The sequence below is a fragment of the Sapajus apella genome, unplaced genomic scaffold (genome assembly GCF_009761245.1).
Source record: "Sapajus apella isolate SASKATOON/1434 unplaced genomic scaffold, GSC_monkey_1.0 scaffold43, whole genome shotgun sequence".
NCBI classification, from domain to species: domain Eukaryota; kingdom Metazoa; phylum Chordata; class Mammalia; order Primates; family Cebidae; genus Sapajus; species Sapajus apella.
In genome coordinates this window covers 94257-111750 of record NW_022436983.1, presented here as the reverse complement: position 1 = coordinate 111750, position 17494 = coordinate 94257, and the positions used below count along the sequence as shown (strand labels likewise).

The 17494-nt window shown below is 54.8% G+C and overlaps 1 protein-coding gene across 16 annotated transcripts in view; it reads left to right on the top strand.

Moving 5' to 3' along the window:
• The window catches only part of NPHP4 (nephrocystin 4), a 132902-nt gene that overhangs the window by 110471 nt on the left and 4937 nt on the right, over window positions 1-17494 (top strand). For 13 of the 16 annotated variants that reach the window (XM_032301060.1, XM_032301064.1, XM_032301062.1 and 10 more), the window contains 7 exons: window positions 138-318; window positions 5062-5187; window positions 7685-7890; window positions 9593-9819; window positions 10250-10436; window positions 12392-12475; window positions 17037-17193. In XM_032301060.1, coding sequence (XP_032156951.1) covers window positions 138-318; window positions 5062-5187; window positions 7685-7890; window positions 9593-9819; window positions 10250-10436; window positions 12392-12475; window positions 17037-17193 — 1168 coding nt within the window. Of the gene's footprint in view, window positions 1-137; window positions 319-5061; window positions 5188-7684; window positions 7891-9592; window positions 9820-10249; window positions 10437-12391; window positions 12476-13309; window positions 16095-17036; window positions 17194-17494 lie in introns of those variants that run through there. The other 3 variants (XM_032301074.1, XR_004275908.1, XM_032301070.1) reach the window with 3 other exon arrangements.

Genomic DNA, 17494 nt, shown 5'->3' with positions numbered 1-17494 from the left:
AGGTCTGTCCTGCTTTGCCCACTGCCTCCTGCCCACAGTGGCTCTCCCGGAGGGCTGGGGAGCAGCCTCCACCTGCAGGGGTCATGGAAGCAGCCTGGGCTGGCTCCAGCCTCTGAGCACCCCTTTCTCCCCCGCAGCATCTCCTCCGCCAAGGCCGGCCGGCGGTGCAGGCCTCCCACGAGCTTGAGGTCGTGGCGACTGAATACGAGCAGGACACCATGGTGGTGAGTGGAGACGTGCTGGGGTTTGGCCGCGTCAAGCCCATCGGTGTCCACTCGGTGGTGAAGGGCCGGCTGTACCTGACCTTGGCCAACGTGGGTAAGAGTCCCCGCCAGCTTTGCCCAGCGTTGTGTTGTTTCTCTGGTAGTGTGGGCTCCCTCAGGCAAGGGCCACGTCATGGGTGTCATAGGCCCAGAGGAAACCGGCAGAATTCTTAGCAGCCTGGCCATGGAGCCTGTGTCCTTGGCTGCCGAGTCTGTCCTGGAGCCAGTTGTTTGCATTCTGCATTTCTCACGGGGTTAAAGGCCGTCAGTCCTCTCGGGCTCTCCTGCATTTCTTCGTGTGGTGCTGTCCCTGGAAGATCTCTGGGCAGTCCTCAGATACAGTGACTGGGTTCCAGGAGAGACCTCCCTGTGCCTCATGGAGGACAGACAAGGGGAGTGTTCCTAACTTCCCTGCAGCCTGGGAGGAGGAGAATGGAGAGACGCACTTCTTCTCGGCCCAGCGCCATGACTCGGTAGCAAATGGTGCCCCGGAATTGCTTGTTAGAGAGACTAAGAAAGCCCTGGACTTCACTCCACGTCCAGGACTGTGGTGGAGGGGACACGAGGGTTGGGCGGCTCAGGAGGGTCCCGCCTGGGACGTTCCAGGGGCTTCGACTGAGGCCTCTGCTGGGACAGGGGCTGCTGATGGGACATCAAGGGACACGAGGCTGATGGTGCCTGCCTGTGCACGCCTCAGGGCAGAGGACCGGCGTGGGACGCTGCAGGGCAGTGACAAGCTCTCTGAACCTCCCGAGGGTCCTCTGGAACATTTGGGATTTTTCAGGGCCGCACTGAAAGCACCACAAAACGAAGCCGTGTGATGTTTCTGGAGCTGTGTCTGTCTGCGTGAGACCCAGACTTCTCTGCTATTTTATTAGGGAATTTTCCACTTCTCAGGACCCAGCCTGATTGTAAACCCCAGAGCCCCACAGGCCACATCCACCTGGTGCTGGCAGCGCAGAGGCTGGGGGGGCCTGGGGGAGGGGCGCAAGTGCGCAGCTCGTTAGTCAGTTGGAGGCTCTGCCTGCCTGTTTACAAATGTAGATCCGAGGCGGCCTGCAAAAGAGACAATATGGACACAGCAAAACTCAGTTAGGTTCTGGAGAAATAAATGAGCCACATGTGAGAAGCAGGCATTATTCAAAGGCTCATGCAGCTGAGGGAGTTGCAGGGAGCATTCTGCTCCGAGACTGCATTGCTTGTTTTTATATTTAATTCTCCAGCCCACAAATGTGCAGTGACTCCAAGTTTTAAAATCTTATCTTCAGAAGAAAGATTGGCTCCATTATATGTTATCTCAAATTGTCATTTTCGTACTTTGCCTGCAAGAAGGAGATAAGCTCATGGGAAAGGGAGGCTGAGATAGCCAGCTTGGGCGACTCCAGCGCCGATGGAGAGGGAGAGGTTTTAACAAAGGACAAATGCCACCCGCAGCCCTCTGCACATTAGTGCAGCCAGCCTGGCTCTCCTCCGTCAGTTCTGCATTTTTTGGAAAAGAAGGTGTTATGGCTTTTCTTTCTTCATAAAACTGGCTCATTTGTGGTGCAGCAGGCTTCTGTCTGCCAGCAGCGTGGGTGCTGGCAGCGTGGGTGCCGGCCTGCAGGGTGACCGAGCGGGACAGAGCCTTGGCCTTGGCCTGGGTTCTGCTCTGGGCTGGCTGCATTCACAGTGCATGTTCCTGCCTGAGGCCACTCGAGGAAGCCTGTACCATGGCTGGGGACAGGCTGGGGACAGTCTGCCAGCTGGGCCCAGGGCCCTGGCACTCTGATGATGGGGAGAGGATGGCCCTTGTGCTTGGTGACCGCTCCATGCAGGCCTGCTGCCTTCCTTGGTGGCCTCTTTTGCACTTTTGGTCAGCTTTTGTCATCCAGGGACTGCAAGCACCAGACTGCTTTCTTTGATCCCAGTGATCTTGGGTATGGAGTAGGACAGGGTTCGGCTGGGAGCTCAGGTGTCACTTGTATTCTGCGGCCCTTCCTGGGGGATGCAGGTGTCTGGGCAGATGGCCCCACAGGCCAAATGTCTGTGTTCTCACGGGGTGTTCAAGGAGACTGGATGTGATGGGCTCTGACAGATGGCCCGGCTGTGGGGTCCCATGTGTGGCGGTGGCGACTTTGCTGCAGCTGCAGGGCTGCATCAGGAGCCCTGTGTGTTTGGAGGGAATTCCTGCCCCTGCAGCAGATGTGTGGGCTGAGGTGTAACCTGTTTCGTGGAAGGGGAAGAAAGCCTGCACTAACTGAAGATCCAGGTTGTGCCCCGATGAAATGCTGTGTCTGCCGCTCGGCCCCTTCTTGAGTGAGCACGCAAGTGTAAATTGAGTTTACTCCGTTTATTTGCCCATGTGTACTAAGTATAAATATAGTAAGAGGAAACAGTCATGAAGCCCAGCAGTGTTCCGTGTCCATACGGTGTCCCATGGGGTCCTGCTGGTCTCACCCGCTGCAGCCATTGTCATCATTAGGTGTCCTGCACGCCTGAGCTCCAATAATGCTGGTCACCTGCCCCTGGAGCCATCTGGATCTGGCTTGACCTTGCAACGCTTTCCTTGATCTCTTAGTACTTCTTGGGGTGGTGCATAGTACAGACTTAAAATAGGCCGGTGCTCACTTCGATCAGATATGGGTGGACTAGGGGCCTTCTCGCCTGCGATTTAGAGAACCACTTGCTATCCGATGAAGGTGGTCGAGAAAGCTGTGGAACATTCTGGGCTGCCCCCAGGTGTGGGATGAACCCACTGCCGCCCACAGTGAATGGAGGTGCTGGGCGCCTGGGAGGCCCCTCTTTCTTGGAGTAGGTCCTCGGGACGTGACAGAGAGCTTGCCAGGACCGCCAGCCCATGAGCTGCTGCCCCTGCCAAGAATTCCCGTGGGAAGAAACACGGCAAGAAGCCGGGATGACTCAGCTTGTGGGTGGGAAACTGAGGCTTTGGGGCCGGTGGCACTTTCTCCTTGTCATGTGGAGGGCAGCGTGGCCGAAGTGTGAGCATCAGTGCCAGTGCCTGCAGCTCTGGCCCTGGTATGGGTGGGCTGGGCCGGTTTAGGCTGCCATCCCTTCCCTGCCCTGGCCTGCTTGCTTGTCTGCCGTTTTCCCACACAAATCTGGGAAGTCCTGAGGACCCTGACCATGCCTTCTTTGTGGTGGGGTTCGGCCTTGTACCTGGCACCATGGTGGAGAGATGGATGGAAGCATCGTAAGATTGATGAAAGCTTCTCACCCTGGAGCCCTGTTCTCCTTGGGCTTCAGAAGACACAGCCATGGCAGGGGAACATCTGTTTGTGCGAAGGAGCGCTGATCTGGACTCCTTTCTTAGGGACGAGGATCTTGATCCTGTGACCATGAACTGTCAGAGGCAAAAACGGATTCCTGGCACTCCCGGAGAGTAGTGTGTTCCGGCAGAGGCAGAGCCTCTGCTGGGGGTGTGGGGGGTGGGCTTTAACTTGAAGGGAAGCTGGAGACCCCTGCGAAGCGTGCGGGAGCAGAGATGGCCCTGGAGGGCCAGCGCAGGAGGGAGGGTCCCAGAGCAACAGGGAGAAGACTGAAACAGCCCTCGTTCTCAGTGCCCACTCTCAGGAAGCCGGCTCGGAGTAAGGACGGAGCAGACGCTGTGGGAGCTGGGAGGCGGTTGGTAGCCTGGAGGCAGAAGGCCGGTGCAGGGGATGTTGGGGAAGCGGAGGCTGCATCCTTATGGGGGTATAGCGGGGACCTGGGGTGACAGGGAGGTCAGCATCACTGTCCTGCTGCAGAGCATGGTGCTGACGTGGAGTTCAAGGAAAAAGAACAGGAGGTGAGAGGCGGGTGACAGCTACTGGGACATTGGCAAGAATGAAATTCCCCTGAAAAGAGATGGCTGGGTACATGTGCCACTGGCCTTTCTGGTTGCCAACTGGGGCGTGGGAGGAGGCAGCCAGCCTTCCCATCCTTTGTGCTGATGCCTGTGAGCCACCGCACCCAGCTGGTTCCCACTTTTAACAGTTCCCAGGAAGATGATGAGAACATCCGAGACCTGAGGGCATGCAACACTGCCTCATTGGAATTAAGGAAATTGATGGCGCAAGCATTTTGCACATGCCTTGGGTGGTTCACTTTGGGACACAGCTTTGTTGTGTTGGGGGTTGGCAGTGCTCTGCCTCACCCCTTGGGGAGGTAAAGCCACACGAAGATTGTGGGTCCCATCCTCGCAGAAGAGCCTTCCTTGGGCAAGCTCGGCTTCCTCCAGGATACTCACATTTGCAGGTTCGAGGGGTGCCACACCCACTGGCCACGTGTCTTCTGTGGACACGCTTGTCCTGAGGCCACACCGCTGGCTCTCCAAAGCCTTCTGTTATGAACACAACTCTGATGAAGGCTCCGGTTTGTGGGGGGCTCTCACACTCCGGGGTGTGTGTGGAGTCAGACGTTCACACGTGTAAATACACACAGGCTTCTCCTCGAAGAATGCGGCCGTCAAGAGGCCAAGGTTAGAGTTTGTGAGGCAGCCCCCCCTGGTGACCCAGAGATCCAGAAGTAAGAATCCTTGTGCAGGCAAACTGTGAGCACCACACAATTTCATTTGTCACCAGGAAATGGAGTCTGCCTCTGACACGGTAGGAGAAGGAAGACCTAGAGATGAAAGTTCACAGCAGAACCAGCTCCCACCTTTGTCTGTCAATTGCAAAGCATTCAAAACAGGTGGTGGGAACCTAGCATGTCAGGGTGTAGATGGGCCGTTTGAAAGCCAGAACCGCTTATGTGGTAGGGTATCCGTTTCATCAGATTCTTGTTTGGGGTTAGTGTCTTACGTTGGGTGTTTTTCGTTTAGGCCGCCTGTGTGAACAGAAAGCGAGAGATGCTGGCACACTGCCACCGTCCAGGTCTCGGGTCATCTCAAACGATGGAGCCAGCCGCTTCCCTGGAGGCAGCCTCCTCCCGAATGGAAGCTCAAGGCGTGAGTCGACACTGTTGGGCACATGTGTGGGTGGGTCGTGAGTGGCGTGTGAGAGGTGGAAGGCTGTGTGTGTGTGCACGTGCACGTGTGTGTGGTGGTGCTGTCAGTGCCCCTCTGCGTCTGGGGCGGGACTGTGCTGTCCACGTGTGGCGCAGTGCCCTGGCTGGATGCTCCTGTGGACCTGCAGGTCCCACCGAGCCACCACATTGATCACACCCTGGCACTCTAGGCTGGGTTCTGCAGGCGACTGTGCTGTTCAGAGAAGTGGGAACCCTGCCAGTGGTGTCTGTGTCCGGCTGGCTGCCCATCTGCAATGGAAGGAGAAATGGAGAGAAAGTCAGGATGAACATAGAGGGATTTTAAAAACAAGTTTTTAAAACAAGTCCCCCATGTTGTGAACAGAAGAAATAAGCCAGATATGGAGTGTGGGAAAGAAAGACCTGGTTTTGAGAGGGAAAGACCTGGGTTTGGTGAAAATGTGTTTCACAGCAGGGAAGCTCTGAAGTTTTTCTGTCCCCTTAAAATGTCAGGCCTCACAGAGCTGCATAGAAAGTATTTGTCATTTCAACTACACGTGGGAAGTGCTCTTTAAGGAGCATGCTCCCCGGAGGCTGCAGATCAGCTTGTCTGAATTCAGAGCTGCCGGGAGCTTTGTGTGTTGCTGGGTCTTGGAGCTGTGGCTGGTTAGAGGTGGGAGGGGCCTTGGGGTTCCATTCTGCAAGGCTTCCAGGATCCCACAAGGCCCCTGACATGGTGGGTAAACTTTGTACGTTCTCCCTGGGAGGGGCCTGAGGGGCTCAGAGGGATTCATGATCCAGGCCAAGTGGAGTCTGTTCTGGGCCAGCTTCCTCATTGTAATGTTGAGGAAACTGAGATGAAGAGAGATCAAGCAATTTGGCCAGTGTGGTAGCTAAGGGGTGAACATGGCTTAGAATCTGGATTTCCTGCCCTGGGGTCAGTGCCCTTCATCCTCAGCTGGTCCCGCAGACCCACCTAGAGTATGAGGGAGAGCCAGCTCCATAGAGAGAAGTCCCTGAGCTCCAGGAGCTCAGCTGAGGTTATTCATGAACCCTGCCTCCTGGTGCAGGAGGTCAGGGGCTCAGCTGTCAGGGAGCAGGAACCCAGAAGGACTTGCTGAGAGATCAGAGGCCCTGGGGTCAGCGATCCTCCAGACCCCGTTTTGCTCAGAAGCAGGACAGGAGGTGTCCCTTAAAACATACGTCTCGCCCATGGGGCAGGGCTCCGGAATCAGCAAGTTGCGCAACGTTTTAAAAAGGTTCTCAGTGCTTCATGCCTTGCTCCAAGTGCAGTCTCACCCAGCCACTCCGTAACTTCATTTCTGGCTTCATTGGGACCACGAAGTATTTGTTGGGGTGATGCAATCTGAAAACTTGAGCTCACGATAAACCCTCGCCTGCCCAGGTCTTAGGTCCCTCCTCTCACCTCGTAGCTGCAGGTAGCGCAGACCAAGCCTGTGCCTGAGACTTGGAAGAGCCGCTTGCCTCTGCGAAGCAGTTCTCCGCCTTTAAAATTGAATGGTGGGGGGACTTGATGGTGGCACCTGTTTCCTTGTGAGAAGGAGTCGGGGGCCACATCACTTCCCACTGTGTGGAGGCTTCTGCAAGGGGCTGCCAACACCCGTGGAAGTGGAACCAGGCTGGGAGAGCTCGGGCTGGTGTTGGCTTTCTGTGGGAAGTTTCTGCTGGTGCCAGGGGGTGAGGAAGGACCCAGGCCCTAAGCTGGGGCGCCCCTCAGCTGCCTGGTCTGTGCTGGGCTGAGCGATTGTCTGGGAGTCTCGTGTGTCAGCCTGTGACGTGGCCTTGTCACTCAGCCCAGTCCCACCTGACACCCTAAGCTCCTGCTCTGTTGGAAGGAAGGGCCTGGCCTATGCAGCAGTGGCCATGCCTCTACCTGCCACTGCTTGACCCTGTTCAGCTTCTGTTGATTTGCTCACTGACTCATTGTGTATCCCGGCATGAGTAGGGCCATCCCAAAGGAGGTGGGCTGCCCTGGGGGTCAGAGCTGGGAGCAGGAGCTCGAGGGCCAGGCCTGCTCTGAGCTTCATCCCCCACCCCCTACTAGCTGGAGGCCTCCTGCCAAAGGGGCAACCCATTACCCTCCATTGTTGATCTGAGGGGCTGAGGCTGAGAGCACTGGGTGAAGGCATTAGTGGGCCCTTGAATATCCTGAGAGCGTGACCTTCTAGAACATGGCCTTCTTCCCCTAGAAAATCCCCTGGTGGTTTGTTGATTGCTTTGGATCTAAGGGGACCAAAGTCAGAATTCCTTTTAATTTGGAGGCTGGGGAAAGGAGGGGATGCTGTGAAAACCAGGGTATAAAGTTACCTTCTTTTTCCGAGTCTCAGAACTGCAAAAGCATGAGCTGTGCTCTTGAGCTCCCTCCCTGGGTAGGTGGTTCTGGGAAGCCTGTTTCCGTGTCTGCTGCTGGAAGGTAGACACTGCACGTCCACCCGACTCCCGCTCTGACCCTTTCGCAGGAAAGCGCGTGGTGCAAGCGCAGAAGCTGGCGGATATGGACAGTGAGCTGGCTGCCATGCTGTTGACCCATGCCCAGGGGGGCAAGGGGCCCCAGGACATTGGCCGTGAGGTGGATGCCACCCGCAGGCGCAAGCTGGAGCGGATGAGGTCTGTGCGCCTGAAGGAGGCCGGGGGAGCGTTGGGCCGGCGCGGGACCAGCATGTTGGTGAGAGTTTCTCCACTGTCACTGTCCCCGGGGTTCTCCCTGCAGACCGAGTCACTGTGCACGTCTCTCCCTGCCTCCCACATGGCTGCTCTCTTAACTTCCTCCCAAGTCCTAGTGACAGAATAATAAGAACATCAGACTTTTTCAGCCACCAGGGGAAATCTTTAAGTGAGAATTATCTGGAGAGCTTTTAACAAAAGCCAGTTCTTGGGCGTCACCCCTGGAGATTCTAATACCGATTGGTTTGGGCAGGATCCCCGGAGCCTGGGTTTGAAGAAAGCTTTGCAGGTGATTCTGAGGCTGCCTGGGGTCTGGGGACCAGAGCTGTGAGCAGCTGACGTATCTTGGGTTATCAGTGTAATCATTCCGGCTAGAAAAATTCCCCTTTTTGGCTGAAAATCTAAATAAAACTTTTAATACTTTGCAACTAAGAAATGGGAGGTGAGAATGGTTGTACCTCCTGGGCTTGGAGAAGATGGGAACCACAGGGCCTCGAGAAAGATCTCCTGAGATTCCCCTCCCATGCAGGCAGGCCGGGGTCTCAACAGAGGTGTCCTTCCCTCCCTTCCTCTTGCCCTCCCTCCCTTCCTCCCAACAGGCAGGGCTTAAAGCTGTGGCCTCCGGAGACCACCAGCCTGGATGACTTTGGCTGTGTCTGCATGAGCTTGAAATTGAGGAGCCGCTTTCAGCCCCAGCCCTGTTTCTCATCCTAACTCAAGTCTGGCCCCGTTGTCTAGCACAGGCTGTCAGGCGTTCCCCTCCTGAAAAGCTCTGATGATAAAATTCTGATGGAGGCCCCAGGTGTGAAAGGTCCAGCTCCAATCCCCCTGCAAAGAATAGCCAAAGCCTTGGATGATAGAAAGTGAATATCTAAAGTCATTTAAGTCAGAAATCAAATTTTGTCCTCACTTTTTGAGTTAAAGCCTGAAAGCGTTCAAGTCAGCCCATCTCTTCTGTATTAGACAGAAGGTTCCCAGTGCCCAGCCGCAGTGGCTTCTTGGAGCTACTGAAGCCTGGCCAACTCCCCGGCATCGGGGTGTCCCCTTCTAGGCCTCAGATCTTGCAAGGCAGCCTCCAGTGGGCCTCACTTTTTCTTGTAAGGCCCGCAAGAAAAACAAGCCAGTCTCCAGCCTGTAGAACCTACGCGTGCTGGCCAAGGTCTTAGAGTCCCTGGGCCATCAGAGCAAGGGGGTGGCTGAGCCGTGCTGAGGCAGCTTGCTGGTTGCCCTGACTCTGACCCAGTGTGACCAGGACTCAGCAGGCTGGGGGCATGTCCTCTCCTGGGGGCTCTGCGCCCACACAGTGCTCCCGATGTTGTGTTGGGGACCTGGCTGGTGAGGCCTGTCACCAGTCATAGTTTTGAAACCATTCTTTTCCGTTGTTTGAAACCACTGCTTCTGATTCTGCACTGCGCCGGGGGCCAGGCTCGTGGCTGTGAAGGCTTTCGGGAGCAGGCAGGGGTGTTGTGTGAGCCTCCGTGTCGGGGACATAGCCGATCTCTGTCCAGCACTGCCTGAGATCCATGCCTGGGTGGGGCCGGCTAGTTCCACACAAGACCACGTGGTCAAGGATGGGGATGGTGGTGGCGATGCTCTTGCAGAAATGTCCTGTTCTGGTGTCGTGGGTGGTGGGCGGCCAGCAATAGCCCCTCATGGAGGAGAGCGTGGCTGGGACACTGTCTGCCATGTCCTCTTGTCCCCAGACCCAGCAGAGTGTCCGCACACAGCACTTGCGGGACCTACAGGTCATTGCTGCTTACCGGGAACGCACAAAGGCTGAGAGCATTGCCAGTCTGCTGAGCCTGTCCATCACCACGGAGCACACACTTCATGCCACGCTGGGGGTGGCCGAGTTCTTCGAGTTTGTGCTTAAGAACCCCCACAACACACAGCACACAGTGACTGTGGAGATCGACAACCCCGAGCTCAGGTGAGGCCCCAGCAGCGCCCCCGCCCCTCCCAGATCGACAGCCCCAAGCTCAGGTGAGGCCCTGGCAGCGCCCCCATTCCCCACAGATCGACAGCCCAGAGCTCAGATGAGACCCTGGCAGCGCCCCTGTCCCCCTGCCCTGATCGACAGCTGAGCTCAGGTGAGGGCACGGCAGCGCCCTCATCCCCCTCCAGATAGACAGCCCTGAGCTCAGGTGAGGCCCCGGCAGCGCCCCCATCCCTCACAGCCCAGATCTGTGTTGGGTGCAGCTGGCGTCCCTTCTGAGCTGGCATGAATTCTGCCCGAGAGCCGAGGCGATTTGATTCCTCTCTCCCACTCCTCTGAGCTCCGCTCTCAGTGGGTGGGATGTACCCTCTGGTGGGCCTTCCTGGGAAGAACTGCCCTGATGCCTGGACACTGCCTCCCCCAGCGTCATCATGGACAGTCAGGAGTGGAGAGACTTGAAGGGTGCTGCTGGCCTGCACACGCCGGTGGAGGAGGACATGTTCCACCTGCGCGGCAGCCTGGCCCCCCAGCTCTACCTGCGCCCACACGAGACTGCCCATGTCCCCTTCAAGTTCCAGAGCTTCTCTGCGGGGCTGCTGGCTGCGACGCAGGTGCGGGAATCAGGTGCACAGGGAAGTTGCATTTGGCTGACGACCGTGAGAAATTGAGAATGCTTCCAGTCTCCATCAGTGTCCCTCCCGTGCCTGTGGCAGATGGGCCAGCCTTTGGGCTGCTGTCTGCTCCCCTTGGTACTCAACAAGAGACCTGGCACCTGTACCGTGAGTGGCAGCTGGCCCCTTCTCTTTTCCAGCCTGATGGGTGTCAGGCCGGACCGCTCCTCATTTTCTTTACTAAGTGGGTCAGAAGGGTTTTTTTAAAGCCCAGTGAATCTAATGGATTGACATTTTCTAGCATTTTCTCTCCAGGTAATGTTGTTTGCTCCCTTCTGACTGCAGCACTGGCTGCTCTATGCAAGATGCAGCCTTGCAGGCGTGTTGTGTGGGGAGCATGCACACGGGGGTGTGTGTGCAGGCAGTAGGTGAGGTGTGTGTGCAGGGAAGATATGAGGTGTGTGTGCAGGAGGTGGGTGTGTGAGGTCTGCATGCAGGAGGTGGGTATGTGAGGTCTGTGTGCAGGAGGTGGGTGTGTAAGGTGCACGTGCAGGAGGTGGGTATGTGAGGTGTGTGTGCAGGAGGTGGGTGTGTGAGGTCTGCATGCAGGAGGTGTGTGCGCAGGAGGGGTGTGAGGTAGGTATGTGAGGTGTGCGTGCCGGTGGGTGTGTGAGGTGTGCGTGCAGGAGGTGGGTGTGAGGTGTACGTGCAGGAGGTGTGTGTGAGGTGTGCGTGCAGGAGGTGTGTGTGAGGTTTGCGTGCAGGAGGTGTGTGTGAGGTGTGTGTGCAGGAGGTGGGTGTGAGATGTGTGCAGGAGGTGGGTGTGTGAGGTGTGCATGCTGGAGGTGTGTGTGAGGTGTGCGTGCAGGAGGTTGTGAGGTGTGCGTGCAGGAGGTGGGTGTGTGAGGTGTGCATGCAGGTGTGTGTGAGGTGTGTGTGCAGGAGGTGTGTGTGAGGTGTTCATGCAGGAGGTGCGTGTGGTGTGCGTGCAGGAGGTGGGTGTGTGAGGTGTTTGTGCAGGAGGTGGGTATGTGTGAGGTGTGTGCACGATGTGGGTGTGTGAGGTGTGCATGCAGGAGGTGGGTGTGGTGTGTGTGCAGGTGATGGCTATGTGAGGTGTGTGTGCAGGATGTGGGGGTGTGAGGTGTGCACGCAGGAGGTGTGTGTCAGGTGTGCATGTAGGAGGTGCGTGTGGTGTGCATGCAGGAGGTGGGTGTGTAAGGTGTGCTTGCAGGATGTGGGTGTTAGGTGTGCGTGCAGGAGGTGTGTGTGAGGTGTGTGTGGAGATGGGTGTGTGAGGTGTGTGTGCAGGAGATGGGTGTGAGGTGTGCATGCAGGTGGTGTGTGTGAAGTTTGCATGCAGGGGCTGGGTGTGTGAGGTGTGCGTTTGGGAGACTGGAGTGTGTGTGAGGTGTGTGTGCAGGAGTTGTGCATGTAGGGGTCTGTGTGAGGTGTATGTGCAGGGGTGTGTGTGCATGCAGTGTGTGAGGTGTGTGTGCAGAGGGTGGTGTGTGAGGTGCCTGCAGGGGTGTGTCATGCCCGCGTGTGTGAGGCAGGCATGGGGCATGGAGTGTGTGTTTCAGCTTTTGACCTTTTGGGGTCAGCTCTCTAGCGTGATGGTCCTCACTTAAGGTGGACTGGACATGTCCCTAGAGGCTCACTCCCAGGGTTCCATGCTGGCTCTTGGGATGGGCTGTGAGGACAGCAGGTGGGACCTCAGGCCTTTGGCTCAGGCAGAGCCAGGTTTCCACCTGAGATCTGCTGTTCCGCTTGCTCATGGCAGCCTCAGCCTTCTCTGGTGCAGTGAGGCCGGTTGGTGGTGGTTACTGCCCAGAGGGTCAGCGTGAGAGGAGGCTTGTGGCTCCCAGCTGGGCGGCAGTGGTGTCTCTAAGCACAGGTGCTGGTCCCCCAGTGATGTTGCTTCCTGACCTTTTCCTGCTGACCGGTTCCCACAGGCATCTCCTGGGTTGAGCAACGAGAAGGACATAGATGCCACGTCACCTTGGAAGTCCAGCACAGTGCCCACTAAACACGCCAAGGTAAAGGGGTAACAGAGGACAAACTGACCTCGGGCCTCGCCGGATATTCCCAGGGCCTTGGTGGTCTGACTCTTGCGCCCTTCTCTCCCCTCTTGGAAGGAAGGGCTGGGGCCAGGGCAGGGCAGGGCAGGGGTGGGGTGGGCCTCAGAATGGCCTTCTCCGTGTCCTCGCTGGGCAGGGCAGCTTCGTTCGGGCGCTGGGACAGCCTGCCTGGTGTCTGGCAGGAAATGCCTCCTTGGCGGCTGCCTTCTTAGAGCCTGGGGCCCGTGGTTCCCGTGGTGGCTGCCACAGCCTGCGGCCGCTCCGTGAGCCTCACACACAGCATTCGCTGGATGTGCATGTGTGGTGTGCTTCTTCCTGGAAATAAGACTTAGCATTTGGTTGCCTCCCTTGCTAAGGGAAAGCCGTGTTGTAAGCCTTCAGCCGGCTGAGACATTCTCAGGAGGAGCTTGAGAGACACTGCTGCGTTATGGCAGTTTGTGAAGGGTTTTTTTTTGTTTGGTAGAAACATGCCATTTGTAGTAGTTGGGAAGTGAAAAACAAAATAAAAAAGGCTTGGTCTTTCCCGCACCCTGCCTGGAGAACAGAGTTCAGAGTTGAGCAATCCCAGCCTGAGGCTGTGGGGTCCCTGCTGTGGAGTCCCTGTGGCCCGAGTCTCACTGGTTGCAGCCTGGCCCCCTGTGTCCACCAGCTCTGTCATCAGTGGAAACTTGCTTTATTTTATTTAAATCTGCAGCCACAGCTTTGCCATGGTCCAAGGAATACATCTGTTCTGTGTTTAGTGCTGTAGGTAGCTTTGCCTTGGTCTAAGGAATACGTCTGCTCTGTATTTAGTGCTCTAGGTTACATCTGAGGCTAATGCTTTTTCCTTACACGTGTGGGAAGTCCCAGCCATCACATCCTGTTGCCAAAACCATTGGGAGGAAAGTCGTCCTCTGCCAGGTTAGGTCTGAATGGCAAGCCTGCAGGTGCATGACCGCAGACAGAGGAATAGGAGGAGAGACGGTCCTCACCGTCATGAGCCTGTGGTAGCATTGGGAAGCTAGTAGCTTGCCGAATGCCCAGAGGTTGAGGTTTCTGTGCCAACGTAGCACAAAGCAGGCGAGGGCCAGGGCCTCCGTGGGAAGGCAGGGACGCTCTGTTGTCTCTTTTTGCCATGGGCATGGGCAGTCTGTGACCTTCCTGGAATTTGCAGGATGATTTCACTTTGAAATGGGGGGTTAATGGCAGCTGCATTTTCAGGAGGCTATGCGCTAGTCAGATAAGGGACATTCAGGTAAGATTTCAGATCTTTTCACCTTAAAATAATCTTTATGTCAAAAATGTGATCTCTTCACATGAATTTGGAGTTCTAGGGGAAATGTAGGTGTTGTATTAGTTTACGCGTAATGACTTCAGGGTGTGTCTGACCGATAAGGACTCTTCCTCTTACCGCGACTGCATGCTGTCATCCTGCCCCCAATCAGCGCAGATCTTGGCACTGTCTGCCTCCAGGGCTGGGTCTTTCTACAGCTGGTGTGTCTGGTTCAGGACTGCCTTGGGTGCTCCGCTGTTAGAGTTGCTTAGTGGGGAGACTGCGTCGTTGATGAAGGCCACCCGTAGAGCATGCTGGCTGGCTCTGTGCTCAGGTGCTGACGGCCTGATGCCACTGTTGTAAAGTCTCTCTGCCATTCTCCCAGTGAGTTTTCTACAAATGAGAACTTTTGCTATCAGCAGTTTGGTTACCTGAAACATCCTTCATACTGGCAAGTGAGGGTGAATGTTAGACTCATTCCCTTTATTTATCCATTTTCAAATAAATGAGCTGCATCCTAGCAGCCTCCAGAGACGGTCCGTGTTTGTGGCGTCTCATGATGGGACAGCTGGGTTTTATATTTGTACTTCTCATCCCATGGCAGGCACTCTTAGATGCTGGAACTGCCCTCTCTCTGGCCACCACCATCCTTTTCAAGTTAACTCCTGTGCTTTTTTCATCAAAAGTAGTTATTTTAAATAATTTTGAACTTAGGGAGAAGTTACAGGAAAACTGCAGAGAATCCCCACATATGGTTTCCCCAGACTTCCTGATCGCTAACCTTTGCCATGTTTGCCTTGCCATTCTCTGCTTATGCATTTTTTCTGAATAGCTTGAGAATAAATTATCAAGTAATGGCCCTTAATCCATGACACTTCAAGCTGAGTTGTCTTGAAAATAAGTCCATTCTCCTCGGTGACCAAGTCAGAGTCATGAAATTACGGAATGGACGCTCCTCTTCTGTCCTCACAGGCCCAATTCACATTCACAAACGTCCCAGTACTTGACGGACTGCCCACCCAGTGGCCCCGACCAGCCCGCTGTCCATGGAGTCCTTCTGGTGTGGCTGCAGCCATTTGGAAGTGTGCAGACGGTTTTCCTGCAGTGCACCCAGTGGGGCCGGTCTGGTGTTCGCTTCAGTTAGACCCAGGTTATGCCTTTGGGGCAGGGACTCTGCAGACACTTGCTATGTCCTCTCAGAACTTCATACTGGGAGGGACACAATGTTGCTTTGTCCTGTTACTGGTGATGCCTTTTTCATTCAGTTCAGATGGCATCTGCCGTACTTTTTTCCTGTAATAATCAAGAAATGTTTTTGGGTTTTGTAATTAGTAACGAGTAAGTATCTTGTCGGGAGATACTGAGGCCATTCAGATGACCTGTTCTTCATCAGACTTTACGCACTAGGTCTCACTGTGCACTGGTGGCCTGGCCCAAGTCAGTATCAGGATGCTTGCCTGCCACGGGTTTTCACATTCCATCATTCCTTCTCTATTGATCACCGGCATTTTAAGTAAGGTAGAGCTGGGCCTTTACCTCATTCACATAGTTATTTTTTATATCCTTATGAACAGTGAATTTCTGTTTACTCATTTTGTTAATATCATTCTTTATTTTGTTGCTAATATTCATGTTGTCCCCAACTAATGAGGGGCAGCCCCTTCAGGCCAGCTCCTGTGTCCTGTTGATTCATCCCTGTCTTCCTCCGAGTCCTTCCTTATTGCCAGCACAGCAAGATGCCCCAGGCTCAGCATGCATTTCCAGAATGTCAGCCATTTAGCTAAGTTTCCTTTGGGTGGAGAATGATATTTAGAAACCAAGATGTGAGTGCTAGATGTTCTCAGTACTACTGGGATGTCACTGCCACTAGTCCCTCTTAGCAGAGAGACCTAAGAGGTATGTGCCTGCACGTACAGATGCAGACATAGACATAGACTTATGTGCATAGCATGCATATATGACATGTAGATATCAATGTGTGCACATGTATGTGTGTGTATGTGCACAGACTGTTTCTGTGTGTGTTAAAGACCACGAATTCGTGCCAGTTCTTCTAGTACCAGTTAGCATCACAGGTCTCTTCCTGTTGTCTGTTTCCATGTTTGTAATTCCCATTTCTGCTTGTGAGAAACCTGGTTCCCATTTGTTTCACTATATTTACTTATTTGTCTAATTCCTCTGTATATAACCAGTCTGCTGACCACACTGGCCAAATCCCTTTGGCTACAATACCACTGACCACACTGGCCATCTTTGTGTATGTGTATATTTCAAAATGTCAGTACCAACCAGGGATGGAGTATTCTCTATACAGAGCAGGGTTTCTGAGGGTGCTTTTGCCCTTAGGTCCTTTGTGTCCTGTGATGTAAATTCACTCAAAGAATTCTCCTTTGGGGAGTTACAGCACCAACTTGATAAAAGGTTGGATCTGTTTATTTTTAATACATTGACACTTCCGTATATTTTAGTTTAGTTTTTAAAATTAAAAACATTTAAGTAAGTCCAAAGCCAAACTATAAAGCAAGATTTATTTGGAAGGATCTTGTTTCCCTTCCTGCCCCTGCCCGTCTCTCCTCCTCGGTGTGTGCAGACGTGGAGTGTGTCTGCATGTGTGTGTGTGCATGTGTGTCTGCATGCATGCGTGCGTGTGTGTGTTTGTGTGCATATGTGTGTGTGGGTACGTCTGTGTGTGCATGTGCATGTCTCTGTGGGCGTGTATATATCTTGAAATAAACATAGGCTTTGTATCAGTTGTCCAAATTAATACCTCTTTAGATAGTATGGTTTTTAATAAGTAACTCTTTTGAAACCAGGAAAGTTTCTATTTCTAACCCTTTTTGTTTAGGCACAGCCTCTTTTTGTCATCTGGACTCAAAGAGCTCGTGCTGACGTGCTTGACCGTGAACTTGACCATGCCACCACCCACCCCAGGACCTCCTGGCCTGACTTGCGCATATGCATGTAGGGTGTTGGGAGGTGGAATCATGGCAGAAGTGTGCGTACTTGAGAGAAATAACAGCAGTGTGGCCGCTCGGGTGCCCTGTGCTGGGTGCTGGCCCAGGCCTTGCTCAGTGGTCCCCTCTGGGTGGGCACCCACAGCTGTAGACTCAGTCCCTGCCTCTCATGATGCCCGACCTTCCCCCCTCATGGCAGTGGAGGGCGAGTGGGTCATGGCGACAGTGGAGATCCCTGTACTGTCGAAGGAGGGACGAGAAGCTGCCCATGAGCCTCGTACCCATCCCAGCGCTCAGTGTGGCCTCCTCACAGGTCTTGTTCCGAGCAAGTGACGGCAAGCCCATCGCTGTGCTCTGCCTGACTGTGGAACTGCAGCCCCACATGGTGGACCAGGTCTTCCGCTTCTATCACCCGGAGCTCACCTTCCTGAAGAAGGCAATCCGCCTGCCACCCTGGCACACGCTTCCAGGCAGGTCCCGCACTGACCCCATGGCCACATGTTGCAGGCTCACCTGTGTGAAGTAGATGTCTCCTGAGGGTGACAGATGACCTCATGACTTCATGCCCTGGTGCTGTTAGAGCAGCACATGGTGCCTGGGGAATTCTGCCTCCTGCCTTTATGGTTTGAGATAGTATCCCTCTTGCTACCTCTGAGATGACCAGGTGCGAATTTGCTGGCTGAGCCCACCCTTCTAAAAATCCCAGCTCCTGCAGCCCAGGTCCGGGTGTGCCTGGAGGAACACCCGCCTCCTCACCTGATGGCCGCAGGT